The following is a 27108-nucleotide window of genomic DNA, read 5'->3' as shown; positions in this document are numbered from 1 at the left end:
TGGCGGATTATAAATGAAGATAGTGACGGTAGTGATTTTGAAGGCTTTGATATGTGTCATGAAACTTAGTCAGGAGATTCGAGTGATTCTGAAGAGAGTGATGCCGAAGACGTAATTCAGCCGTCTCAAAGCCATTTTCACTGGACCAGTGTCAAGAACGAAGAAGAAGGAGATGTAACCATTCCACAATTTTGTGTCCGGAATCCTGGTCCACGCTTTCTTCCCGAACGAAATTCCTTACCAATTGTCTACTTCAGGTTGTTTTTTTTTCAATGGATATACTGACGACAATAGTGCGAGAAACGAACAGGTAGGCCACGCCTCCTCGCAGTCGGCTTTTAGAATTTTGACCAAGTTGAACACGCACCTATCGGGCGACATGAGCGAAATATTCGGCCTGAAACTCCACTTGAAATTACAAATAGGCCTAGACATGAATTGAATCAGGATAATTGAATGGATGAATTAAAACCGATTATAATGTTAGTTTAGCAGGTAAATCATTATGAAATTACGTACAGTGCAGCTGTTCAGAAATAAACACGAACTTTACTGGTATTGATCTAGGACAGTCGCCAGATCGACTCTAGAAAATGGCGAATGGCAAATTATTGGAATTTGTCGTAACTCTTTCGACTTCTAAGAACTGAACGTCTATGAAGAGATGCATATTTACAGATTTTGATTATGTACATGTATGATATTCTTCAATTTATGTCCCTCCGCGAGACTATCGAGCCTACATGTACCTGTACTCCTAAAAAAAAGAACACGAGTCAGTGGGTCGCGATATAACACAAAAAATAAAAGTATTATCGGTGCTAGAAGGTCTAGGAAAGTATATAATTTGGGAATATTGTGTTGGAATAGGTCTTTGCCAATTTTACACACTAAAATTTTATGAAGTACTGATTTGATCAGGGATTCCCCACCACCCCACCCACCCTTTTTCCAATATTTAGCTTGACCTTTTGGTGGTGGCCTTTCTCTATGGTTTCTTTAAATATTGGTGTGCACGTAAAAGAACCCTGCGGGGACTGTTGTAATCCTTAGAAGACCAGGCAAAAATCTTCTCCCTGCCACTGCATGTATGGCTTTATAGCAAAAATAAAATTAATCATTTCCATTCCTTTATTTGACCTTTATAAACATTTAAAAAAAGAACCCATCTTTACTCATTATCAAGCACTTGCAAACAGTTATTGTATTTTTAACATTTGATTGTTTTTATCTTTTCCAGGTATGCTCATGCCTTTCTGGAGAGGACAGCCAATGTTTTGGCAGCCCACATGCATTCTCGATTTCATCGCTGGATGGACATTACAGTTCAGCTACTCCTCAAATATTTCGGTCTGTGTTTGAATATGGGTTTGATAAAAAAAAAAAGAAGAATTTGCAGCACTATTGGAGAGAAAATTACCAGTCCCAAGATGTTCCATTTTTTCGATCCGTAATGTCCTACAACCAGTTTATGTTGATTAACTGTATGCTCCATTTGAACAACTCCGAAAAACAGATTGATAGAGGACAAGCTGGGTTTGATCCCTGGTTCAAGATTAGAACAGTTTTAGACCACCTCAATCGTTTATTCAAACAGTACTTCATACCCGGTCGTAATACTTCAATAGACGAGAGTATGGTAGGAATGAAAAACAGACATTGTTACATACAGTATATGCCAAATAAACGCCACAACAGATTTGGAATTAAAAAGTTTGAATTATGTGACAGCAAAACCGGATACGTACTTCACACAGAACTTTATTCTGGTAAAGATTTTGACATCAGATCAGAGGATGGTCAGGGTTCCGCAGTTGTACACTTTCTTTTACGTTCAGCTAGCTTGTTCAACAAGGGTTATCATCTTTTCACTGACAATTTTTACACCAAGATAAGTTTAGCTATGGACTTGTGGAATAAGCAAACTTTGCTCACTGGAACTGTTAGGGCAAATTCGAAAGGATTACTGGAACAAGTACTCCAAAGACGGCTCAAGCCCCAGGAAAGTTTTTATATGAGAAAAGGTCCACTACTTGCTTTGTCCTTCCGTGACAAGAAGTCACAACGTAAACCTGTCTTGCTGCTGTCAGCAGAAAGTTGTGCGAAAGATATTGATGTTTCCCAACGAGATGGCTCTGTGAAACTAAAACCTAAGGCAATTATTTCATATAATGTGTCAATGGGTGGAGTAGATATGATGGACAGGAAGATATATCAGGTCGCAGCTGAGAGACCTACCAACAGATATTGGGTGAAAATATTTAGAAACATGATGGGCATGGCATGTAGAAATAGCTATGAACTTTACAAGTTAAACACTGAAAAATGCTTTGATCAACTTGAACATTTTCTGCGAGTGCCAGCAGTAGGTCGTAAACGGAAAGCTGAATAGTAGTTTATTGCACTGTGGATGGTTTCAGATATGTTCTTTGTTATGGATAATAAATAATGGCAGCATTATTATTTTTTAGTTGACCAAAATTGTTTTGTCTTTTTATACTTAATATGTTCAAAAATAACCCTCAACTGGTCCAATGTCGTTGTTAGAGTTTTCCGCTACTCTACGGGCCCCTGGAGATATTTAGTAATAGCTGGCTGCATCGTATACTTGTGCGAAAAATATGTCGGCCATTTTGTTTTGGTCATGTGACATACTTCTGAAAAATTTCAAATTATTTGCACCAGATTCTTTATTATGACATAAGCTAACAGAACTTGTACATGGTTATCTGCACTTTTGGACCAAAAAAATCACTTATGACAAATTACATTCTACTGAATGAGAAAGGCAGCCATCTTGGATTTTGATAATATCCATATGAACCCCAATATATTTTGAATGGATCATTATAATGTCATGAAACTTTGCAGAGCTGTTACTAGATCAACACTGTAACTTGTGGCTGTAACATAACATTGTTAAAGTTTCTCCCCAACTCTGCAGGCCACCAATCATAGACTGCTACATCTTCATGTGATAAATATGTCGGCCATTTTGTTTTTATCATGTGACATGCTTATGAAAAATTTCAAATTTTTTTACACCAAATTCTTTATTGGGACATAAGCTAACAGAATTTACATAGTTATATTCACTTTTGGGCAATATATTCCCTTCTGAATTAATTACATTGTTTCAATGGTCTACTGAAGGAGAAAGGCGGCCATCTTGGATCTTGATAATATGCACATAAACTCCAATATATTTTGAATGGATCATGATAACTTCATTTAACTTGGCAGAGTTGTTACTAGATCAAGTGGGTAAGACGCTAGCTCGCTAGCCTGGAGGTCGAGAAAATTCATCCAGATTTTCGGGCGTGGTTCTCCCTTGTCAGTGATGCAGGACGGAGGGGCTGACAAGGAAAGCTGTCTAGTCATTTGGATGGGACGAAAAACCAAGGTCCCGTGTACACATTGGCGTGCACGTAAAAGATCCCTTGGCAGTTGGAATTCGATATAAGAGTAGGCCGTAGTGCCGCTGTCCGGGCAAAATTTCCCTCATAGCACACTGTATGGCGTATGCCCGTCTTCATTAGCCCAGGTTAGGAGCAGAACAGTAGGATATTAAACCCCATTTCATTTCATTTCATTTCATTTCTAGATCAACAAGGTATACCCTGTGGTTGTAACTTTACATTGTTAGAGTTTCTCCCCAACTCTAGAGGCTCCTGGTCACAGACTTAGGTATTTTTGCGCGAAAAATATGTCGGCCATTTTGTTTTGGTCATGTGGCCTACTTTTGAAATTAAAAAGAAAAATTGTGCCAAATTCTTTATTGAGACCATAGCTAACAAAAAATACATGATCTTTTAGAGGCATTTAGTAACTGGATAGAGCAATAAACTATAACACATACTTATGGAAGAACAATTACTGATTTATTTGGGCGACGTTTCGAAGAGTATTCTCTCAACGTTTTCAAGCGTACTTGCTTGAAAACGTTGAGAGAATACTCTTCGAAACGTCGCCCAAATAAATCAGTAATTGTTCTTCCATAAGTATGTGTTATAGTTTATTAAAAAATACATGGTTATCTGCACTTTGGAGCAATATATTCACTTGCAAAGTAACTTCATTGTTTACACCCAGTTAGTGCATTACAGTAATCATAATGGGCGCTGCTAGCGTTAAGGTCATGAGGTGAAGAAGCCTATTGATTTTCAACGATTTCAAATAATTACTGCCAGAGTTATGGCCCTTGATCACTTTGAAAAATCTTGTGGATGCTCTAGAGGCTAAAGTTAATATCCGATTGACTTTCAATTTATACATGGTGTTTAAGGTCTTGAGACGAAAAAGCTCAGTGAATTTGAATGATTTCCGTTGATTACTACCAGAGTTATGGTCTTTGATCACTTTGAAAAATCTTGTGACACTCTAGAGGCTAAAGTTAATATCCGATTGACTTTAAATTTATACACAGTGTTTAAGGTCATGAGACGAAGAATTCTATTGATTTTCAAAGTTACTGCTAGAGTTATAACCCTTATTCACTTTGAAATATCTTGTGAACGCTCTAGAGGCTAAATTAAATTTATACACAGTGTTTAAGGTCTTGAGACGAAGAAGTGCATCGGTTTTCAATGATTTCCGATAATTACTACCAGAGTTATGGCCCTTGATCACTTTGAAAAATCTTGTGGATGCACTAGAGACCAAAGTTATCATTCAATTGACTTTAGATTGATAAACAGAGTTTAAGGTCTTAAGACGAACAAGTATATTGATTTTCAATGAATTTTGATAACTTGAACAGCTAAATCCATGATATTAAATGTTTCGTATTTAACGTTAGCATTGGGCAGAACTAAAAGCCAAACAAATTCTAATGATTTTCTGATAATAACTTGATAAGTTGTTACTCTTAATCAGATTTTAGTGTATGATAAATGTTTCATTACCGACAATAGGAAAAATATGCGACAACTCCTGTTGACTGCTCGGACGACTTAGCTGCTGTGGGCGTATATGTTTCGTTGCCTGACAACATATCTTTTACAACTGAGCTAAATTTCATGTTTCCCTTTCAGTCTCGCTTATGTTTCTTCACCTCGGAATCACTCATTAAATTGATAATTCCATATCTCGAAGGATAACTTTGCACACCGGAATATAAAAAAAACCGATGAGATGGTGTCATCTAATATCGACCAGGGCTTTGTGGGGGAGAATTCATCCATGCTTTTGGGGATGAAATTGTCCTCTATTTTGAGCCCAAAGATCGATGTTAATAAAATTAAATAATTTGCTGGCGCGATAATTTGTGTTTGCTAGTTATAATTTACGAGTGCGCTGCAGGCGCGGCAAATCTCAAGGTCTGCATTTTCGTTAGTATTTATTGATAATTATCTTGAACTAAACCTACCATAAGTATTTTCTTGCAGAATGGATCTCGGTAAAAGAAAACAAATTATAGAAACTTGTAGTTTGAAAAGGATTCAAAATTCCTCAAATAATGATGTGGGGCTTTAACAAATATTTCATTTTCAGATAAAGAGGAGTCTGCTGTGGCAACAATATTAGTTCGTGGTTCAACAGATAATATTATGGATGATATAGAGAGAGCTATTGATGATGGTGTCAATACATTTAAAGCTTTAACAAAGGTATTACAAACTTGTAAAAGCAGAATTCAGTCAAGTAATGCTATAGTCAGAATAAGAACTAAATCTGCCAGACAGATATGAAAGCTTTCATATTCACGGCCACTTCCTGTCTCATGTCATGGGTTATTTAAGAATCTCAAAAAGAAAAAAATAATTATTAAAAACAGTCAAAATATAATCTGAAAAATGAAGGGAGATAACTGAGATTTATTTTGCTGGAATCGGATTGACTTACCGTTCCAGAAGGTTCAAAAAAATCAATCAACCGCAAGGATCAGAAAGTAAGCTGAAAATGGCGCGAGGGAGGGGGGGGGGGCGAGGGGGATCGAAAAAAAAATAAGTGAGATAACTTTGAATGTAACTTAAATTTGGAATCGGATTGATCTTGGCTATTTAAATATAAATGACAATCGCGGCTACAATTACTAATATTCCTTCTTGTAGTACCGGGCTTTAATTTTTTTTTAAACGAACATATTACTTATTTTCGATTAATTAACTTTTGCCAGGGGGGATCACGTGGCTAAGTGGGTAAGATGCTGGCTCGCTATCCTGGAGGTCGGGTGTTCGATCCCTGCATTGGCCGAGAAAGTTTTTCCAGAATTTCCAGCTTGGTTCCCCCTTGTCAGTGATGCAGGATGGAGGGCCTGACAAGGACAGCTGTCTAGTCATTCGGATGGGACGAAAAACTGAGGTCCTGTGTACACATTGGCGTGCACGTAAAAGATCACTTGGCAGTTGGAATTCTATATAAGAGTAGGCTGTAGCGCCGCTGTCCGGGCAAAATTTCCCTCATAGCACACTGTATGGCGTATGCCCATCTTCATTAGCCCAGGTTAGGAGCAGAACAGTAGGACGTTAAACCCCATTTCATTTCATTTCAACTTTTGCCAGTAAAAGTTCCACTAAGAAAAAATAGAGAGGATCAAAAAGACATATTATGAAAAAGAATAGGCCCTATAGTGAAATGTAGATCTAAAAATACTGTGTACTATAAATAAAACCTCAATGCCAATAGACATCGATGTAGGCCTAGCAGACGAATTTTCTATAGAAGACGATTTTTCTATCCCTTCATGTTCCACAGATACTAATATATGTGGATCAACTAAAAAAAAGGAATCTACCTCACAAACCATTAATAATGAACATGACACAAATTCAGGTCATGAGGAATATGTTTCTGACTCTGATGATCACAGGCCTACTATGTCATATCAAGGTCTTTCTTCTGCTAGTGTCAAGAAAATGACCCTTTATCAGTTATTAAAAAACAATGATATAAATAATAAAGAAACTGAAGATATTGAAAATGACAATAATAATAGTATTTATAATGATATATTACAGTCCCTCATTCCGAATTTTTGTGTCGGAAAGCCACATTAAGGGTGTTTGTTCCTCGGTTCTAAAGACATGGGCATTGGTTGTACCACGCTAAATTAATTCACATATGCATTGCAGCATATAATAAGACGTATAATAAAATTTCAACTACATTGCATGATAAACTGTCGAACAACAATATTTTAAGTGATGCACATGAGATAATTAACAAATGTAAAAGCCAATTCCATGATACTGGTGATCCTAAAGACATACTTGTCAGTTACAACGGTTCTTGGCACACCCGTGGGCATACTTCATTACATGGCATAGGTTTTGTCATACATGTCGACACTGGACTTACAATTGATTATGAAATTTTGAGCAAGTATTGCCATGCATGTGAAGTGCATGGCAATAAACTTTCGAATGCTGAAAAGACAGAATGACTGACAAATCATAGATGTGAAAAAAATTTGATGGATCATCTGGCTCCATGGAAACTGCCATTTCAAAAATATTGTGGGCACGTTCACAAGATTTAGGATTCAGATACACTACAGTTTTAAGTGATGGGGATGCTAAAACAATCGATGCATTAAACGAATTGTGCCCCTATTATTAAAGAGAAGTGTACCAATCATGTGTCGAAACGGATGTACAAAGGCCTTGAGCTTATCAGTAAAAACGCGATGACAGCAGCCAGGGCTGAAGGGAAGTCTAGAAACCCTGTCAGCAGTCAAGGTAAAATGACCAAAGCTCGAATGAAAAGCTGATCATCGTACTATCGAAAGGCAATAATTGAAAATTCAGAATCGGTTGATGACATGAAAAGTGCAATCTGGGCAATATTCTTTCATATTCATAGCATTTCGACAGCAATAATCCGCATCATGATAGATTTTCTATGGCTTGGTGCTATTATAAACAAGCTACACAGGGTATCGATCCAGAGGAGTTTCGCGCTCAAAAAAAAACCACGACACCCCACTAACACAAGAGGTCGCCCACTACTTCATTGACCTTTTCAAACATTTGACAAATGAAGAACTATTAAAAAGGTGTCAAAAAAAATTAACACAAAATGCTAATAAGGGTTGCATTCCCTTGTTTTGAAGTACATTAGTAAAACTGTTTTTTCCCAAAAAAAACTATTGAGACTGGTGTTATAATGGGCGTTGCAAACTGGAATCAGGGACGGGTTTCAGTTTGCTAAATGTATGAAATTTATATGCATCATTTAAATTAGTAAAACAAAGAAGCCTATAGAATTTCGGCAATTTCTGTTAATTACATCTGGAGTAATGGCCCTTGTTTCACTTTGTTGAATCTTGTTAACGCCCTAATGACAACAGTTATCTTCCGATCTGTTTGAAATTGATATGCATCATTTAAATTAGTGAAACGAAGAAGCTTATTGAATTTCAGCAATTTCCATTAATTACTTCTAGAGTTAATAATAATAATAATAATAATAATAATCACTTTATTTCAAAAGGGTAGAAAATTAGGCCTGGGGCCTTTCTTACATTTTGCCCTTTTAACAACACCAAACAAAACATGCATAAAATCCGGAACAAATGCTTTACATAATGATAATAAATATATTAGATGTGCTGTTTGATAAATGTGAAAATATTTACACTGAGAGGTATGAATAGAATTATACATGAACAGTACTTGCTCGAAGATAGGTATGAATACTTTTATACAAAATATATGTACATGGATCAACATGGAAGCTGATGACATAGATCTATATAAAAAATATAAAAAAATAAAAAAATGGATGGACAAGAAACATTAAATTATGAAGCACTTAAATATCTATAAATATGCTTACGAAACATGTTGATTGAGCTTATATTTTTAATATTATTTGGCAATGAATTCCATAACTGAGATCCTCTGAATTTTATACTATTTTTTAACAACAGAAAGCTGGGGTCTGAGAACAATTAATCTGTTATTAATATTACTATAGGGTGTATTGTAAAAGGGAAGAACATATTCAATAAATGCCTTTCCTTAATTTTCAATAAGTTTAGATCAGCAATGCCAGGCGATAAATCTTTTGTGTGTTCAATATCTAAAATTCGTTTGAATGCTCGGTTTTGTTGTCGTTGGAGAGTATTAAGAGATAAAATATCGCAGTTTTCCCATATAGGTGAACAGTAATCGAGATATGGCTGGATATATGATCTATAAAATATTGATCGGAATTTACATGGGAGGAATTCTTTGAGTTTACGTAACTGAAATATTTTTTGATTGATAATTTTTTAAATATAATTTGCATGATCGTTCCATTGCAGATGATTATCGACCTGAATACCAAGCAATTTAAAAGTTGGGACATTTTCAATCGCACAGTTGTTAAGTTTTATCAATAAATTTGGTGTTAAAAGTCGTTTTCTTTTCTGCTTAGTGGTTATTAGCATGCATTTAGTTTTTAGTTCGTTGACCATCATCGAATTGTGGCCACACCAGTTGAGTAAGATATCAGTATCACGTCGCAATTTAATTTGAAGATCATTTAGATTGGTAGCTGACGAATAGACTGTTGTATCATCCGCAAATAAATCTCAGAATGACTCTAGATGGAGAGGAAGATCATTTATGAAAATATTAAATAATAATGGTCCTAAAATAGATCCCTGTGGAATACCAAAAGTAATTGGTTGAAGTTGAGAATATTGTCCGTTTGCGAAAGTACATTGATTTCGGTGGTCCAGGTAAGAATGAATTAAGTTCAGGAAGTTATCCGAAAGGTGATAGTAACGACATTTGTTCAACAAGATGTTGTGATTAACAAGATCAAAAGCTTTCTTAAAATCAAAAAATATAGCACCACACAGTTCATTATTATTTAGAGAATTATAAAAGTGTTCTTTTATGTTTGTTAAAGCGGTTAGACACGAGTTATTTGTTCTGTATCCTGATTGGTTAATATAAAGTAAATTATTGTTATTTAAATAATTATACAAATTACTGTGAATGTGCCGTTCGAGAATTTTGGATATTGACGGTAATACTGATATTGGTCTGTAATTATTTGGATCAGTTTTGGGACCATTTTTGTGAACAGGTAAAACTTTAGCATTTTTAAATACTTTAGGAAAATAATTTGATTTTATACACAAATTAAAGATATAGGTTAAACTGTCTGCAAGAACATGTGCGCCAAGTGACAAGGCTGTTTATATATGAACATTTAGATTTTCGTATTAGACTTTTCACAAGATTCCTGTAATATTTAAATAAGTCATGGTTGCCTTTCTTTTTGTAATGGTCTCGATTTTGCATAGTTTTAAGTATTTCATTATCTAACTACGGCGGTTTAATGGCACAATTAACCCGTTTTGTTCTCAGTGGAGCATGCTTGTCAATTATAGGGGTTATGATCTGATACCATATATCCAGAGATTTATCGGGTTCCTCAGAGCTTAAAATATTGTCAAATGGGGCCAACATTAGATCGTTCACATAATCTGTATGGTTAAAGTGTGTGAGTGATCGATATTTGATGTAAATATGTCTAGTTTTTGGAATTTTAACGCCGTTTTTACGCCATGTAAAACAGGTTGGGAAATGAACGTAATATTTTGTGGGGAGGAAACAATAACATGGTCAATTAATGTGGACGATTTGTCAGCCACACGAGTTGGGGAAGAAATAATTTGTTTTAGGTTATAATTATCCAATATATCAGTCCAGTAAGAATTGTTCAAAATTAAAAGATCGATATTGATATCTCCAAATATAAGAATTTCATAATTATGATTTGAAATGGGGTCCATCATGTCTTTAAAATCATTTAACCAACTAGTTTTAGCTAAGGGGTTTCTATAAATGCAAGAGATGATTATTGGGGCGGTATTTTTAATATTTATTTCAATCCAAATTGTTTCTATATTATTGTGTTCTAAGTCAGCTCTCCTCTTACAGTTTAACGTATCCCTAACATAAATATGGGTTCCTGAAGAACTAGTATTGCATTTATCTTTACGAAAAGGAGGGTGGAAATCTGGTATTATAAGGGAGTCATCACTTATGCAATTTTTATACGCCCACATTTTCATGTGGACGTATTATGCCGTCGCCCCTGTCCGTCCGTCCACAATTGTTTGTGGACTCTCTACAGGTCCCAATTCTTATCCGATTTCGACAAAACTTGAAATATAGGTTTATCCCCAAAAGATCACGTTTTTAGCTTTTGGACCCTATAGAGGTCACAATTTTTATCAAATTTTGTTGAAACTTGATGACTGAATTCGAATTTCGTGAAAATCGGCCCCAAATTGACAGACAAAATGGCCGCCGTTCATTCTCAAATAGCGTAAAAATATGGTATATCAAGGTTGTGGACCCTATAGAGGTCACAATTTTTATCCGATTTTGTTGAAACTTGAAATATAAGTTTATAACCCAAAGATCTCAGTTCCTTTCGATATTTGCGCATATCAGACAGTAACTTCCTGAATTATGGCCCCTGATTGTACGAAAAATCACGTTTTTAGCTTGTGGACCCTATAGAAGTCATAATTTTTATCCGATTTAAAAAACCGTTCTATTATATCACCGTTACACCCTAAGGATGACTGAATTCGAATTTTGTGAAAATCGGCCCAAAATTGACAGACAAAATGGCCGCCGTTCATTCTCAAATAGCGTAAAAATATGGTATATCAAGGTTGTGGACCCTATAGAGGTCACAATTTTTATCCGATTTTGTTGAAACTTGAAATATAAGTTTATAACCCAAAGATCTCGGTTCCTTTCAATATTTGCCCATATCGGACCGTAACTTCCTGAATTATGGCCCCTGTTTTGTACGAAAAATCATGTTTTTAGCTTGTGGACCCATTTAAAAAAAACGTATTATTATATTACCGTTCCACCCTAAGGACAGTTGAGTTTGAATTTCGTGAAAATCGGCCCAAAATTGACAGACAAAATGGCCACCGTTCGTTACCAAATAGCGTAAGAATATGGTATATCAAGGTTGTGGACCCTATAGAGGTCACAATTTTTATCCGATTTTGTTGAAACTTGAAATGTAAGTTTATAACACAAAGATCTCAGTACCTTTCGATATATGCGCATATCGAATTGTAATTTCCTGAATTATGGCCCTTGATTGTAGGAAAAATCACTTTCTTGTTAGCTTGTTCTCTATCCATCTCTCGAAAATGTGGGCGTATCCTGTCTGGCAGCCGCTGGTTTAAGTGGGATTCAGTAAAACCAATAATGTCAAAATTTTCCAACAGTAACCTTAGTTCGTCTAGCTTATTAAAGAAATGGCAAACGTTCAAATGGCACAGGTGCAAACCTTTTTGAGTTAGAAATTTAGACATTATATTACACAATTCAATAGAGGTAAAGGAAAGATATAATCAAATGGATACAAAATACAAAAAATAAATGGTACAAACAGGTAACAATGTCAATAAACTCATATATTATAAAATGATAGATAACTGAATATATATATATATATATATATATATATATATATATATATATATATTTAAAAAATAATAAAAAATAAAAAAATATGACAAAATATCAAAGTCAGCTAATAGTTTACAAACTACTAATCTAATAAACATATGAAATGATCATCTATACCTATAAATTATCAAATTATATACAAGCATACAATAGAAACATATTAAGAAATATAAACAGACGTTTAGCACTGGGAAGTTACATCATTAAGAATAAATTGGCACAATGGGTAGCACTGACTGGGGCGCAATAGACACTGATGAAATCATGGAGGCTATTTGGATTTAACTTGCGATAATAATATAGGTTTTAACACCTTGGACTTAGCACTGGGGGGATAGATCACTAATAATGAATTGGCACAATGGATAGCACTGGGGCACAATAAACAATGATGAAATAGTGGAGGCTATTTGGACCCCTTGAACTCACAGTTTAAATTCTTATCCATGGGGGAAAATTGCAATTATACATAAAAGGAAGATTCGGTATAGGCGGTGGAGGAGGATATCTAGGATCAGGTAAACCATGTCCCTGTATACGATTAGCTACATTAAAACTGAAATTATGTTTGGAGTTTATTCTATTGATTTGTTGATTGCTGGCATAGGATGGCGATAACGGAAATTGGGAATTTAGGTTGAATGCTGCTTTCAGTATTGAGGCCAGTCTTCCAGTTCCTCTTAAATTTGGATGTACCTCACCATCATATAAATGGTTTTTAATTGAAGAATCATGATATGTAAAGCTTTTTGCGGTCTTGATGAGTTCACATTTAGTTGAGTCGCATACCTCCTCTAGCACTTTATTGAGTTCTATTATGTGGTCTTTAAGATCATTGTCCCTTGGAAGAAGTTCAATGAACGCAATTTCAGCATTCGGGAATTTACTTTTTGCTGTAGAAATCAGGGTTAGATAATCATTTTTACATTCAGGTAGGTTAGTGTTTGACGTAACATTGTTTGAACCAATCAAAAATAATGCCTTTTTAGTTTCACTTGATGCTGGGCATCGCTCCAAGAATTTACACGCATCAATGATTTTACCACCACTAATAGTCCGAACGGCTGAGTTCCCGGTTCGATCTAGTCGATTAGGTTTAATCCATCGTAGGATAGATGAACCAATCACCAAATTCACCTAACTATCCAATATTTTATTGCGTTTATGACGTTCAATGAAGCCTCCCCTGCTGCTACTTTGGGTTATATTTGTAGGCCTATAACTGTTATCAACTATATCATTAGTAATCTCAGCTTTTTGTGACATTCTTAGAAGGTTGAGTTCATTTGATATGTCCATATTGGACACTCTTAAAGTAGCATTATCACTCATTAGATTTTGATTGGTTGTGTTTAGGATCACATGTTTTTCTTCAAGAGTTTGAACCTGATTTTGAAGCTTGAAATTCTCCTCCTCTTTTGCCTTGAGACATAAACTAATCTGTTTGAACTTCTCATTTACCCCATTTATAGTAGATTTCAGAGCAGTTATTTCAGATTGTAGCCCGGCGAAATCTGCAAGCTGGCTTATTGGAATTAAAGTTGGACTGATTACCGCCTTAGACTTAAAGCGAGGGACGAGGTCTATCAATCTTGGTATGAGATTTGGAGTAGGAACTTTCGAGGGATTTATAAGTAGTCTACAACGATTGCTGTGCATTTGTAGACCTGATGGTGTAGCAGTTTCATCTACCTCTACATTGGGCTCACTACATCTAATGTTTTTCTGGACAGGTGATACATAGCCACTTGATTTAGAGACATCTTGCGAAGGTGTCGCGTCAGATGACAGCATCATTTCAGGGTTATAAGTATTTAGTGACATAGACCCATCACCATCAATAATATCATTAGTGTTCAGCTTGGAGCATAGTGACTTCTGGACTAAGTTATTAATATCCTTAGCACTGTCCTCATTTATCAAATCTAGTATTTTATTGTGTTGTATAGGGGTAGTAGAATTACCGTTCAGTTTGCTGCTATCTAGTTCCGTTACATGTTCTTCTGTCGTAAAACGGTTACCTGTAGGAATCTTCTTGGCCGCCATCTTTGTTGTTTGTCGTGCTGTCAAAGATCTCTGTTATGCAGCATTAGTTCAATAATTTACACATTTATGGCATTAGAAATAGATAATCGTGTGCACAGGATCATTAGAAAACTTTCTTCACATTATAATCAGCATTTTGATGAGAATTTATAGGTATATGATCAAAACATTTAGCGAGACAAATTCAGCGCGTCCATTCTCTCGCGCATGCGCAGTTCTTCAGGAGTTATGGCCCTTGTATGCTATAACGACAAAAGTTATCAACCGATATGTATGAAATTTATATGCATCATTTAAATTAGTAAAACAAAGAAGCCTATTGTATTTCAGCAATATCCGTGAGTTATGACCCTTGTTTCACTTTGTTCATTCTTGTGAACGCTCTAACGACAACAGTTATCATCCGATATGCATCATTTAAATTAATGAAACAAAGAAGTCTATTGAATTTCAGCAATTTCCGTTAATTACGCCGTGAGTTATGGCCCTTGTTTCAATTTGTTGAATCTTCTGAACTTTCTAATGACAACAGTTATCGTTATCATCCAATCTGTTTGAAATTGATATGCATCATTTAAATTGGTGCAATGAAGAAGCCTATTGAAGTTCAGCAATTTCCGTTAATTATGTCGTGAGTTATGGCCCTTGTTTCACTCTGTTGTACCTTGTGAATGCACTCAAAACAAAAGTTATTATCTGATCATTTAAATTAGTAAACAAAGAAGCCTATTGAATTTCAGCAATTTTCGTTAATTACATCTAGAATTATGGCCATGTTTTACTTAATTGAATCTTCTGAACTTTCTAATGACAACAGTTATCATTCGATCTGTTAGAAATTGATATACATCATTTAAATTAGTGCAACGAAGAAGCCTATTGAATTTTAACATTTTCCGTTAATTACTTCTAGAGTTATGGACCTTGTTCTACTTTGTTGAATCTTCTGAATGCTTGAACGACAAAAGTTATCACCCAATCTGTATGAAATTCATATGCATCATTTTAATTAGTAAAATGAAGAAGCCTCTTGAATGTCAGCAATTTCCGTCTATTACTTCTCGAGTTATGGGGGGAGGTTGGATGGCTGAATGGTTAGCGTGCGCGCGCTGTATCATAAAGTCTGTCATTGAGTCGACTGGCGTGGTTTCGAATCCCCGGTTGTGCGTGGCAAGGAGTAGGGTCGCCTGTCCAACCTCGTGGGTTTTCTCCGGGTCCTCCGGTTTCCTCCCACTGCTAAAGACCCCTACGCGCAAGCGAATTATGTAAATAAAATTAAACCATACGTTAGTCCCGAAATGACCTAGTTTGTGTCGAGTGGTCGTTAAACCCCATTTCTCTCTCTCTCTCTCTCGAGTTATGGCCCTTGTTTTACTTTGTTGAACCTTGCGAACTTTTGAATGACAAATGTTATCATCCGATCTGTATGAAATTTATATGCATTATTTGAATTAGTAAAACGAAAAAGCCTGTCGAATTTCAACAATTTTTGTAGATTACTTCCAGAGTTATGGACCTTGTTTTAGTTTTTAGAACCTTGTGAACCCTCAAGCAACGAAAATTATAATGTCATCTGTATGAAATTGTCTATTAAATGGCCCTAATTACCTACAAAAGAATAAATATGCGACAACCCTTGTCTACCGCTCGAACGATTTAGCTGCTGTGGGCGTATGTTTTGTTGCCTGGCAACCTATCTTTGACTCTTGTGAACGCTCTAACGCCAAAAGTTATCATCTGATCTGTATGAAATTTATATGCATTATTTAGATTAGTGAAACCCCAAAGCCTTTTGAATTTCAGCAATTTACAATAATTATTTCTTTAGTTATGGCCCTTGTTTCACTTTGTTCAACTTCGTTAACCCTTTCAGACTACACTTTTCAGAATAGGAAAGTACCCATGGAATCTAATTAATTTGCAAAATTTGGTTGAATTACTGATCATTTTCATTTCATGGTAATCTATAAAATTCAGTGAACATGGTATGTGAAAATTATGTTTTTTGGGGTAAAAGAATGGTCAATGTACTAAATACTCAAATTTGGACATGATCAGTTCAGTGGTCTTCCAGCAGTTACCATGACAACAACAAGGAAAAAAGTAGAAAAATCTGAAGTCAAACACTACAATTTTAAAAATCTTTATTCTCTGTGTAAACTCAAACTATATTTTAAAATTTATCACAGAATAATTATTCAACAACAGAGTAACAATAACAAATGTAAAATGTGAGAAGTTATGTGTAAAAAATATAACCAATTTCACAAAAACATAAGTTTGGTATTTTGACAAATCTCGTGAAAACCTCAAACACCATTCAAATAGGTATCTGTCAGATATTCATTCATAGATATTAGTAGTGCTCATACTTACTCCTATTGTATGAATATAAAATATAAGTTCAGATATTGAGGGATAACTACTAAATTTTTATGGTTGCCATAGCAACAGATTTTATAAATCACTGTTTTAACAATATTGTTAGTTCAAATATTTACACTTACTTCATAAATTATTATATCATGCAGTGACATGTTACAGTTTATCCCAGAATAATTATTTAACATCAAAGCAACAATATAAGTTATACAAATGTGAAGTTATACTAAACAAAAATATAACCAATTTCACAATAAAATAAGGTTGGTATTTTGAAAACATTCAAATAGGTACTTGTCAGATGACATAAACAGTGCTCATGCTTGTTCTATTGCATGAATTAAGGTCAGATATTAAAGGAGCTAAATCGCTAACATTTGGGACCTAGAAATTGACACAAGTGGGTCGCAACTCAAATAACACTGTAATATGAATGTATATAAACTGATATACATTCACTGATTTCCGTTTTTACTCTAATTTCAAATCAGTTATGTTCCGCGAAATAAGCTCGCAGTCTCAATCGAATGCAAATTTCTAGCGCCTGGTTATTCCAGTCTACATACGCCGTTTGGTTTGGTGCAATATTTCTAGCCTCGTTCCTCGAGTCTCTTGCTAGAACTGGGGCTGAAACGCATTATGGTACATGATTCGTGTACAAATGGCAAAATGTTTATTTTGTCTTAAATATTGGATATCAGAAGCCCATCTTTTTCCGGTAAGATCACAGCATCAATGTTGATTTAAATTGACAAATAATTTGTGTTTTCAATGTTGAAGATTTTGGATGATATTAAGTTAGAGACTTAGCTACTTTAAGGGAAAACTACTAAATATTGATGGTTGCCATGGCAACAGATTTTATAGATTACTATATTCCGAATACTTTTAGTTCAAGTATTTCAAATTTGTACACCCTAAGGACGGCTGAGTTCGAATTTCGTGAAAATCAGCCCAAAACTGACAGACAAAATGGCCGCTCCTCGTTCTCAAATAGCGTAAAAATATGGTATATCAAGGTTGTGGACCCTATAGAGGTCACAATTTTTTTCCGATTTTGTTGAAACTTGAAATGTAAGTTTATAACCCAAAGATCTTGGTTCCTTTCGATATTCGCGCATATCGGACCGTAACTTCCTGAATTATGGCCCCTGATTGTACGAAAAATCATGTTTTTAGCTTGTGGACCCTATAGAGGTCACAATTTTAATCCTATTTTGATGAAACTTGAAATGTAAGTTTATAACCCAAAGATCTTTGTTCCTGTCGATATTCGCGCTTATAGGACCGTAACTTCCTGAATTATGGCCCCTGATTGTACGAAAAAATCGGGTTTTTAGCTTGTGGACCCTACAGAGGTCATAATTTTTATCCAATTTAAAAAAACGTATTATTATATCACTGTTAAACCCTAAGGACGACTGAGTTCCAATTTTGTGAAAATTGGCCCAAAACTGACAGACAAAAATGGCCGCCATTCGTTCTCAAATAGGGTAAAAATATGGTATATCAAGGTTGTGGACCCTTGTCACAATTTTTATCCGATTTTGTTGAAACTTGAAATATAAGTTTATAACCCAAAGATCTCGGTTCCTTTCAATATTTGCCCATATCAGACCGTAACTTCCTGAATTATGGCTCCTGATTGTTCGAAAAATCGCGTTTTTAGCTTGTGGACCCTATAGAGGTCATAATTTTTATCCGATTTAAAAAAACATATTATTATATCACCGTTACACCCTAAGGACGGCTGAGTTCGAATTTCGTGAAAATTGACATAAAAATGGTCGCCGTTCGTTCTCAAATAGCGTAAGAATATGGTATATCAAGGTTGTGGACCCTATAGAGGTCACAATTTTTATCCGATTTTGTTGAAACTTGAAATGTAAGTTTATAACCCAAAGATCTCGGTTCATTTCGATATTCCCGCATATCGGACCATAACTTCCTGAATATGGCTCCTGATTGTACGAAAAAACGCGTTTTTAGCTTGTTCTCTATCCATCTCTCCAAATGTTGTCGTATCCTGCCTGGCAGCCGCTGGTTCTTGTTATTTAGACCATGTTTTAAAATAAAACTGTTCTGGGTATAAAAGTTTGACGAAAGCCTTCTGCCTCTACACATGCGGCCAAATTTATTTTTTTTTATTTTTCAAAACGATGGCGTGATCGTTTGATCAGGGCTCTATAAAAGTTGAGTGTGCCTGCGCACACACTTGAAAATGTGCCTGCAGGGTCATACTGAAACACAGGGATGTAGCCAGGATTTGGTGAGTGGTGTAAAAATATATGTGGCGAGCGGAGCGAGGCAAAACAATTTTTGGGAGGGGGGCGTGGTCTTTTATGAAAATTAAACCCTTCTTGGTGTATTTTCAGAGCATCTTCTGCCTTTTGTATTTGGTTCAGTGCAAATCAAATTTCCATTTATATATTCAAATTTTACCAAATTCACTTAATTTTCATCAATGATACAGGGATCTAAAAACTTTTGACACCACCCGACCGAGCATAAAATTGTCCCGCCCCACTCTGTTTCTCTGGATAGATAATAATAATAATAATAATAACAGTTTATTCACAACTACATGTACAAGCATGAGTATGGAAGTTACAATAGATAAGTTGAGGACCTTTCGGTATTTGTTGTTTTGTTGGGTTTTTTTTCAAATATTACTTTATTACTTTGAGATTAAAAATTAAAACGATTCTTAAAACGGTGTTTGTGTTTTATTTGAGTACAACGAATTATGACAACAGGTAGATATTGATAATTAAAACACGTTGTATTATTTGACTTGTTTGTAAAGTTGTTGTACGTGTCTCACGAATATTATTATTATTACGGTGGAATGAGAATCAGGTCAGGCAGAAACTGAGAAAGCTCTCATCGTCCTCCTAGTCCTACTCTCGGGCCGTAGCAAATCCACGGTCAACACAAATAAGAAATAAAATAAGAAACATCCTGAAAATTTGAAGTCACGTATTGGACAATTACGACATTCAAACCTTTAACATTGGAGTGCCGTAAATTGGTCTGGGTGACCTATTTACGGCAATTAACAAATATAAAGACCGTAGAATAATTCTAAGTATAAATAAACAAAATATCAATACATCTTTCTTTAAACTAATTTGGGATGATAGGGTCTACTACGGCACACAAAAATAAATAATGCCGTGACAGACATGGTTTGCGTACGTCGGCTTTTAGTTTTACCATGGCTTTGCCGTTTAATTGCCGTGGTAAATTTTGAGCGCCGAGTTTGTGTACAGAGAAGGACGAAGGGGTTTAAATACGACTGGGCGGCTTTCTTCGATTTTTTCTTTGTGCTGGGCGGCAAAAAATAGTGCCGGGCGCAGTGCGTGGCTACATCTTTATAAAAATGTGCCTGCAAAAAAGGTTTTTTTAAAGCAAATGTGCCTGCGTGCGCATGTGCGCAGAAATATCGATGCCTGTCGTTTGATACGTCCTGCATTAAACTTATTAGGAAAGTAGAGATATCCAATCTTACTAGAAAAATACTGGATTCCCCGAAAAACACTCATTGAGCGTATACAGGATAAAAATGTAAGGGTTCCCCTAATCAACAGCCCAACGATTAGGAACTTCTGCACGCATGATGTCAAAGGTCACAAGCGAACATTGAGCGCTTGATGTACAAGTTGATAAACTTTATGAAGAGTTAGACATACAATACTTTCTGAGATAAAAAAGACGCGGGTAGTGGATAATCCGAGAATTTAATTAGGATTCGGTATTTGTAATAAATAGTAAGCGATTAAAGACAACATCGTCTTATGTATGCAATGAATGCTCCTCTGACTCCCAAGACATGACCTGGTTTGATCAAATTTTAATAGCAGGGCATTCCTTCGCAATTACAATGTTTATGAAGGATTTGAAGCGTAATTATGACAAATTAATTAGTTTGAATATGTTTTTGGTCCATATATACCATTAAATCACCCAGTTTGTACGCGGGAACCCATCTTTAAGGCCCTTGTTTCAGTTTGTAGAACCTTGTTAATCCTCAAACGACAAGTATTATGATCTGATCTGTATGAAATTGTCTTGTAAATGCCCCCAATTACCTACAAAAGAATAAATATGCGTCAACCCTTGTCGGACGATTTAGCTGCTGTGGGCGTATGTTTCGTTGCCTGGCAACCTATCTTTATTTTCTAGGATGTCAAATTGGTAGCCGGAGCTGGTGCTACAGAAATAGAACTTGCTAAACAAATCACAACATTTGGAGAGGTAAGTTGAATTCCTAAAAGGAAACTTGGCTCTGTTCCGTCCATTATTGTCCGCTTTCTATGAAAGAAGGAGAGTATTAAAATGGGTCTGTCATAGGGTTCTTAATCCATTCTGAAAAAAAAAAACGGCCAGAATTGGGTCAAAAGAGGGTAATTAAGCTCCTATTCCATTAAATATAACCATAGAATGTCCTATTCTGAATAGGGTAATGTATATGATTACCACAAAAAGTAACGTACCAGCTAAAGTTCCTGAATAAATGACAGTCTTTGTTGTCCCCCGCCTTTCGAAGAAAGCAGGGGACTATTAAAATGGGTCCGTCTGTCTGTCTGTCCGTCACACTTTTTGGGACACAATAACTCTCCTTCTAATTGACCTAGAATGTTCAAACTTGGTGTAGGTGTTTATTGGGTCAATAATACCTTGATGGAGTTCGAAGATGAGCATTTTCTGCTTAGGGTAAGCAGAGGTAAGCAATTTGATTGGTTGATGCTTTGGGACACGATAACTTTAGTTCTAATTAAGTGAGAGAGATGAAACTTGGTGTATAGTTTCATTACATCAATACCTTTACTAAGACCGACAATGAGCATTTTCTGCTCAGGGTAAGCTGAGCGATAAGCAATTTGATTGGCCGAGACTTTGGAACATAATAACCCTCCTTCTAATTGAGCTAGAATGTTCAAACTTGGTGTAGGTGTTTATTAGGTCAATGCCTTGATGGAGTGTGAAGATAAGCATTTTCTGCCTAGGGTAAGCAAAGATAAGCAATTTGATTGGTTGATGCTTCGGGACACGATAACTTTAGTTCCAATTAAGTGAGAGTGATGAAACTCAGTGTATAGTTTCATTACATCAATACCTTTACTAAGTTCGAGGATGACCATTTTCTGCTCAGGGTAAGCAGAGTGGTAAGCAATTTGATTGGCCGAGACTTTGGAATACAATAACCCTCCTTCTAATTGAGCTAGAATGTTCAAACTTGGTGTAGGTGTTTATTAGGTCAATGCCGTGATGGAGTGCAGAGATAAGCATTTTCTGCTTTGGGTAAGCAGAGATAAGCAATTTGATTGGTTGATGCTTTGGGGCACAATAACTTTAGTTCCAATTAAGTGAGAGTGATGAAACTTGGTATATAGTTTCATTACATCAATATCTTGACTAAGTTCGATGATGAGCATTTTCTGCTCAGGGTAAGCAGAGCGATAAGCAATTTGATTGGCCGAGACTTTGGAACACAATAACTCTCTTTGTAATTAAGCTTGAATGTTCAAACTTGGTGTAGGGGTTTATGAGGTCAATGCCTTGATGGAGTGCGAAAATCAGCATTTTCTGCTTAGGGTAAGCAGAGATAAGCAATTTGATTGGTTGATGCTTTGGAACACGATAACTTTAGTTCTAATTAAGTGAGAGTGATGAAACTTGGTGTATAGTTTCATTACATCAATACCTTGACTAAGTTCGATGATGAGAATTTTCTGCTTAGGCTAACGAGCAATAAGCATTTTGATTGGTCAAGACTTTGGAACATAACAACTCTTCTTCTAATTGAGGTAGAATGTTTAAACTTGAAGTAGATGTTCGTCTTGACTGAGTTCAATGATTAAGATATCGAGCTAAAGCTAAGCAGAGATAAGCAATTTCCTGCTTTGGGACAAGATAACTTTGATTCTATCTGATAGAGAGTGATGAAACTTAGTGTATAGTTGATAATCAGTTTGATTGCTTGATACTTTGGAAAAAAATAGATGTGCAATTAATTAATATATGTCATCTATTTATTTGGGGATTTCAGTGGGGGCCATCAGCCTCACTGTTGGCTTGTTTATTCAATGGATAAAGCGAGACGTTAATGATAAGAATATTCATCAGTCCTGGAAATTAGGATTTTTATATGCCCACATTTTATTCTTATGGTGTATTTATATAGCACATCTTTCATCTAAGTGCTCAGATGCTCTTTACAAACTTAAAAAAGATAAAATACATAAGAATAAAAAAATACATGTAAATAGTCAAAGGCAAAAATAAGAATATATAAAAATTACTGAACCAAAATGGAAATATAAAAACAACAAAGTTAAGAATTTGGATAAAAAGACTGTATCACAGTTAATAAAAGTCTTTGGTAAATAAAAAAAGTCCTGAGTTTTACTTGAAAAGTCGAAAGTGATGCACAGTTTCTTAGGCTAAATGGTAATTTGTTCCACAATTTAGGAGCCTTTATTGTCCCCCGCCTTTCGAAGAAAGCAGGGGACTATTAAAATGGGTTCGTCCATCTGTCTGTCTGTTCGTCAGTCCATCCGTCTGTCTGATGCATAAGGCATCACATGGTGAAAATTTTATGTAAATCTAATAATAATTGCCAATTTTATAGACCAAAAAACTTGAAAATTGACTTGTACAAACCGTCTATTTCTCTGCAACCGTACAAGTTAGAAACCATTTTCTGGTGTCTGTATGATCGTATGGGTTCAATCTATTTGCTGATTGGAATCAAATATCATAATTTTAAAAACATTACAAATCAGACTCATTTGAATAAAACATCTGTTTTGAAAGCTAAAAATACAGTTTTTGCCAAAATGATGTTACTTCCGGTGATAATAAAAATCTTAAATTACTAGTATGAAATCGTAAATGGCATTAAGTATCACACAGTGAAAATTTCATAAAAATTGATTAATAATTGACACTTTTATGGACAAAAAACCTTGAAAAGTGACCTGTTGAAAATTGCCTATTCCTCTGCAACTGAACAAGTTAGATACCATTTTGTGATATCTATCTGATCGTATGGGTTCATTCTTTTAGTTGATTAGAATCAAATATCAAAATCTTAAACCAACACTAAATACCACTCAGTTGAATAAATTATTTGTTTCGAAGGCTATAAATACAGTTTTTGCCCAAATTCCTACATTTCTGGTGACATTGAAAATGTTAAATTGAGTTGAACTAGTCACAATTGACATTATGCATCAAATGGTGTCACTTTTATGAAAATCCAATAATAATTGACTCTTTTACAGGCACAATAGCGTAAAGAGTGACTCGTGCAAAATTGACCATTTCTCGGCAACTGCGCATATTACAAATTAATTTTCACATACATTCTCTCCGTATAGATTATTGCTACGAGTTTATGAAAGTTGCGATGTAATATTTTAAAATATGAAAACTCTGGATGGATTTTACACCTTTTTTCACCTTTTAATCGAAATGACCCAAAAACAAAATCGAAATTAAAAAAAACTGAGCCCGATGTTTTCTGCGCCTTTACAGGGCACACGTTTTCAATCATACCAGATTTGAAAAAAATATTTGCTTTCAAAAAGTGGTACAGAACTGTCAAAATTGTAGTTTTTGCTAAATTTATGTCACTTTCGTTGCCGAAAGGAAAATGTACCGGTAACAAAAAAAAAATGACATTTTGGACCACGGAGCATATGAACTTTGTTTTATACAAATCGAACAATAAATAATTAATCCAGGACTGAAAAACTGAATTAGCCAATGGGGGCCAAGGAAAAATACGGTGACAAAAAATGTTGCCATTTTTGGTCAAATCAGATGACTCTTGAACCCTGGGTAAAATACCACATAAAAATATTCATTAATAAAAAAAATTTTCGTAAAAATTTAAATTTTCAAAATTGGTGCCTAATATCTGTGAAGAATCGTCGAAAATAAAAAATCTAAAAAACCGTAGCTATATGACTTGTCTCTGGCTATGTTAAAATGTATCCAATGTTAAAATCCAACGATTATTGTTAATATTATGGCAATATTTCAAAAATCGACGATTTCTGACATTTCACATTGTCGCAGAACGTTTGAAATAGCTTTAATCTCTAAGTCACACCCACTTTCCCAGTAAAACCAAAGACATCGAATCAATCCGACAAGTAGTTTCTGAGATACAATCAAATTGGAAAAAAAAAATAAGTATAATAATAAGAATAATTTTAACAAAAACAATAGTGTTTCACACAAGCTACGCAGTGTGAAACCCTAATAAGTTGCATTCTGAAAGAATAAGATTAACAATCATAAGCCAATGAATCTCTTTCAGAAAAAGGTAAACACTGATAATAATCTCAACGATTGAAGGGAGATAACTCTTGTTCAACTAATGACTCATCATAAATATTCAGCGCTGATTTTAGGTTTTATGATATACATCTAAATCTTAATAACTAACTTGCTTATTAGACTATCAAAATCGACAAGAATACATAGTATATGAACTAACACTAATATCACAAAGCTGATACATAGCATAACATTTAAACGTTGATTTGTATGAATTTATGGTGACTCTTAAACATTGAATAATACCTCGTCAGCTCACTCACTTTCCATAACAAAAAAGTGACAGATAATTGACAAAATAAATAATTTATACTATAATATGATTCACTATAGTCATCAAGAGGAATTGGATGGGCGACTTAGCAGAAATGATGGCGGCAAAACACAGTGTAATAGTCATGCGCTTACAAAACCCGCGGAAAAATTTAGTGACATCTCATTAAAGGGACAATCCTGCAACTGAGGACAATAACAAAACTAACACTGAACTATAAAATATATTAAACTAATCAAATATTCACAACAGTTTTTACTGGTTACTTCTTGATTATTACACATAGTGTTGCATAATTTTCGTAAACAAGGTTGACATCCGTATGAAATTTTGTCCTTAATATGTGAGCTGCTCCCACAAAACCAGTATCTTGGTCATTTTTATGAAAAATGAGTTAATAGCATATTTGCATAGTCTACAGTCTGAGCTTTCCAAAAATGTAACTCTTTTTAAATTAGGACCAGGGATAAGAATTTTATGATATTTTGAAGTTTGTGGGTGTTTCGAAAGGGAAAAACGTCAAAATGAGAAAACGGACTTCAAAGTATTGGGAGATTTTCAGAAGAAATTTCACTCAATAATCCTTAGCAACCTTCAATTTAGATATCTAAACCCATGATTTTCTGATAGTATAAACCAAAGACAACACCCAGAGCGTGGTCCCAACTCGGTTGGGACATTTTTTACTTTTTCTAAATGAATAAAATCAAATCGCAGACTTTTTGTCACATTTTAGAAAAAAGCCAAACAGGGAAAAACTGTCTATTCCGAATATGCTTCTTTTATTTTGGATTTAAAGCCAATAGCATTGCAGGAAGGAGTTTACCTTATTATTAGAAAAACAAATTTTTTGATTACACAAAATTAATGTGCCCATCAAAATCTAACCATGCTGGTTGCCATGGTAACGGCGGCCAAAATGTTTTTTCTTGTAAGTTATTTCATGTACACTGAATGTATTAAATCATCAATAGCCCATTCCTAAAATCATGTGGTTTTGTGCTGCGTAGGGGCAAAGCTCACTTACCGACATCATGATGAGAGCGACATCATGATATGACGTCAATCACAGATCAACTCTTAAAGAGACCCAGATGTTTGATGTCATGACCTCATAACAAATCACCAACAGCCCATTCCCATAATCATGTGGACTTGGCTTCGGGGCTGTATTTAGGGCAAAGCTCTGTGACCGACATCATGATGCGATATCATGACGTTAATCACAGATCAACTCTTAAAAGACCCTGATGTTTGACGTCCTAACCTTATAAAAACAAACACATCATAATCATTATGGTCAATAGTGTTAAAATATAGATATTATTATGCATTTTGTTTATTTTAAAGTCAACTCAAAAATCGATGGCCATACAAGACACGCCCACATTTTGCAAGAGATTAGCAGAGAACAAGCTAAAAAAGTGAATTTTCGTACAATGTGGAGTCATTATCAATATTATCACAAGGAACCAAGATCTTTGTGATATGAACGTATATATTTTAATTTCCATCAAAATTGGATACAAATTGTGACCTAGATGATCAACAACCTTGATATTACGTACTTTTAAAATATCTGCGTACAAGAGCGGCAATTTTGTC

The 27108-nt window shown here is 35.1% G+C and overlaps 1 protein-coding gene across 1 annotated transcript in view; it reads left to right on the top strand.

Annotated features, from left to right (window-relative positions):
• The window catches only part of LOC126811191 (T-complex protein 1 subunit theta), a 230372-nt gene that overhangs the window by 164922 nt on the left and 38342 nt on the right, over positions 1 to 27108 (top strand). Inside the window, exons 11-12 of the mRNA XM_050536755.2 lie at positions 5494 to 5609; positions 21063 to 21134. Of these exons, the coding sequence (XP_050392712.2) occupies positions 5494 to 5609; positions 21063 to 21134 (188 nt within the window). The remainder of the gene's footprint in view (positions 1 to 5493; positions 5610 to 21062; positions 21135 to 27108) is intronic.

The sequence above is a fragment of the Patella vulgata genome, chromosome 2 (genome assembly GCF_932274485.2).
Source record: "Patella vulgata chromosome 2, xgPatVulg1.2, whole genome shotgun sequence".
Taxonomy (NCBI): domain Eukaryota; kingdom Metazoa; phylum Mollusca; class Gastropoda; family Patellidae; genus Patella; species Patella vulgata.
The sequence above is the reverse complement of the archived record's forward strand: the minus strand, read 5'-3'. Positions and strand labels throughout refer to the sequence as shown.